The sequence below is a fragment of the Charadrius vociferus genome, unplaced genomic scaffold (genome assembly GCF_000708025.1).
Source record: "Charadrius vociferus isolate BGI_N301 unplaced genomic scaffold, ASM70802v2 scaffold104, whole genome shotgun sequence".
NCBI classification, from domain to species: Eukaryota; Metazoa; Chordata; class Aves; order Charadriiformes; family Charadriidae; genus Charadrius; species Charadrius vociferus.
The window spans coordinates 2,988,819-2,991,592 of record NW_009648255.1 but is presented as its reverse complement, the minus strand read 5'-3'; the positions used below and the strand labels follow the sequence as shown (position 1 = coordinate 2,991,592).

The window sequence follows — 2,774 nt, the reverse complement described above, 5'->3', positions numbered from 1 at the left end:
TGTGGCTGTTCAGCAGCTCTCTCTCTCTGCTTCTTTTTCTGCAAAGTGCCCCATTTTTTTTTTCAGCTTGAACTTGCAGAAGATTCTCTGTAATGGTATGTCCCCAGGTAGGTCGATGTGGATTGCCATGGTCTTTCACGTTGCCCACAAGTTCTGTTTTACTGATTTTTTCCGTCGGACAGTGATTTGGCGCGTAGCGGTGTCTGACTGAGCGAGCCAGGCAAGGGCTGGCGTGCGGCGCAGGCACTTTCTGGGCAGTGCTGTAAGGAGCAGCTCATTTTCCTCTTACCCAGCACAGCTGAGCTGAGCTGCTTCAGCCCTGCTCTTTGCTGTCCTCTGGGCTGGATACAAGTCCTGATGAGGTTCACGTAACAGATGGAAGCTTTTTCAAGAAAATAAAGTCTTCGTATGGCATTTTAATTGAGGTGCGAGAGGGGTTTGTCAAACCTAGGGTGGGGTTTTTCCCATCTTCTGAAACCTTCTAGAAGTGTAATTCTTGCTGCGTGCATTTTTTTTATTTTTTTAGATGATTATGTTTTTTTCAGAGGGGAAGTCTAGTTGGGAAAGATTGAGACCCTGTGGGGGAAGAGCCTGCCCTTTCCAGGGGCCCAGGCAGCCTCTGGGGACAGTGCAGGGTGCCCACACACCCAGGTGGCCTCTGAGAGCGCAATCACAGCATCGCTCTTTGGGGAAGGACTCTTTCAGATGAAACTAACATGGTCTCCTCTGCTGGTCTTTAAAAGCGCTACTCTCAGACTGCACCTTCTTGTTCTGGGCTGATCTCGCCCCTACCTTTATCCCGAAGCTGGACTGCGAGATTTTTATAGCTTTGTCTTGAGCTGGGTAAGCAGAACCATGCCCGGTGCTGGTGGCTGGTGTAGCGGGGATTTGATTTGTGCTCTGGTTGGTCTCTGGTTGGTGACGGTTGTGGAGCTGTGGTTTCTGAAACCTGCCCCAAAGGAACACCAAGATCTCTCCCCGACAATAATTTTATGCATCAGTTTATTCCATATACATTAATTTTCACTTGCCCGTATTTGATAGAATCTTAGTGTTTAACATTACAGTGAAAGCATCTCTCTACACTTTACAGGAAATGATTACTGCCCCCCTTCAGTTTTCCAGAGCAGCTCCATGTTGACGATTTCAGGCTCGGGTGAGGCCGTGGCTGGGACCAGCGTGCAGTGTTTAGCTGGACTTGGACTACAGCAACAAAAGCAGCCATGATGGAGCTTCCCCCCGCCTCAGGAAGCGCACCACCACCAGGCAGAGGTGCTTCTAGCTCAGGGATCAGTGCCAGCGCACGTGTGCCCAGGTACCAGCCTGATTTGAGTGAAACACATAATTTCAGTTCCTAAGGTAGAAAAAAAAAAAAAAAAATGCGATTCAAAGCAAAACCTGTACGCTGAAGTGCTGATAAGACGCCAATGGAACGGGAGAGCTGGCTGTAACAGCCAGGGCACAGAGGTGCTGACCCTCGACCCATTCTGGGAACAGTTCGGGGGGTAATTAATAAATCCCAGTGAGAGGGAGGGAGGAGCTGTCCCTGCAGAGGGGAGAGGAAATTAACCGAAGAGCAGCTTTCTAAAGGCAACCAGTTCCTTACAAAATGGATACAAAGCGCCAACTCCCAGACCCCTCCGCAGTACCTACGACATCCTTGTAATAGGCATGGAAACTATTAGGGATACCGACTTGACTCAGTGGAACTCATCTAATAAAATGTTACAGGACACTCTGGTGACGTGTAATAGCAATTTGCTTACTTTAATACACACAGTAAACCCCAGACATGTACAGAACCCAAGTGCTGCCACCATGCTTACCCACGGGATATTAACATGGAGCTAGAATTTGAGAAAGAGCTTTTTTTCCAGATCTCTAAAGAGCGTATAATTAAAAAAACCCAGTATTTATTGAGGCCAGTTTTATTAACAAGCTCAAATAAACACAATATTAAAAGAAAAAAAAAAATCTCAAATACAAAAGTATCTTAGACAAAAGTAAACAGCAGCAATGAGGATGGAAGTTTATTCCACGCTATTTTTGAGCTACAGCACACGCAGGAGTGCCGAGTTCAGCCAGTCCTTTCGATGCAATCACTTTGGGGTTTGTTGCCACACTTTTCGTGGTATTGTGAGTCTTATAAATTCCAATTAATCTGTCTGCGATCTCAAACATGTTGTTTCGGAGGGAGATGATGATAAATTGTGCATTTTTTGTTTGCTCCTGAAAGAGAAGTTATTTGTGTTAGCCCGCAGTATTTGAAAAAGCTCTGTTCTCGTATGATCTCTATGCACAGGTTTTAGGGACTAAGTAATACCTCACTACTAACAGTTTTGTCATTCAACAGATGAGGTGATGAGGCCTCTGAGCTCCTGCTGGCCAGAACCGGTGTGTGCACAACGCGCTATCAGCACAAAGCACTGCCATTTATTTCAGCATGAGTTTCCTCCTTTAGTCTTTTAATTGACTTATTCAAGGGAATTCAATTAAAAGTGCATAATTTCTTTTCAGAGTTGCAGTTCAGCACAGTTTTAACGTGATTTCCACAGGACTTACTGAAGGTGGGTAGCACCAAGTTACCTGAACAGTTACAGCACAGGTTACTTTAAGAATTAAAAGGAAAACAAACCTATTTCCATCCACAGAGACCAGGGGAAAGCAAGCCCTTTGCTAACGAGGATAAGTCTTGATGAATGCTAGTTCTGTGACCCTGAGGCAGAACAATAGAAAATAGAGCACTGCCTCCAGCTTGGGGGCTCCCAACAGAA

At 45.7% G+C, this 2,774-nt stretch overlaps 1 protein-coding gene across 1 annotated transcript in view; it reads right to left on the bottom strand.

The window, feature by feature from the left end:
• Positions 1-1,963: 1,963 nt before the first annotated feature.
• Positions 1,964-2,774, bottom strand: part of SMC4 (structural maintenance of chromosomes 4) — a 37,149-nt gene continuing 36,338 nt past the window's right edge. Inside the window, exon 23 of the mRNA XM_009884411.1 lies at positions 1,964-2,229. Within this exon, the coding sequence (XP_009882713.1) occupies positions 2,041-2,229 (189 nt within the window). The 3' untranslated portion in view covers positions 1,964-2,040. The remainder of the gene's footprint in view (positions 2,230-2,774) is intronic.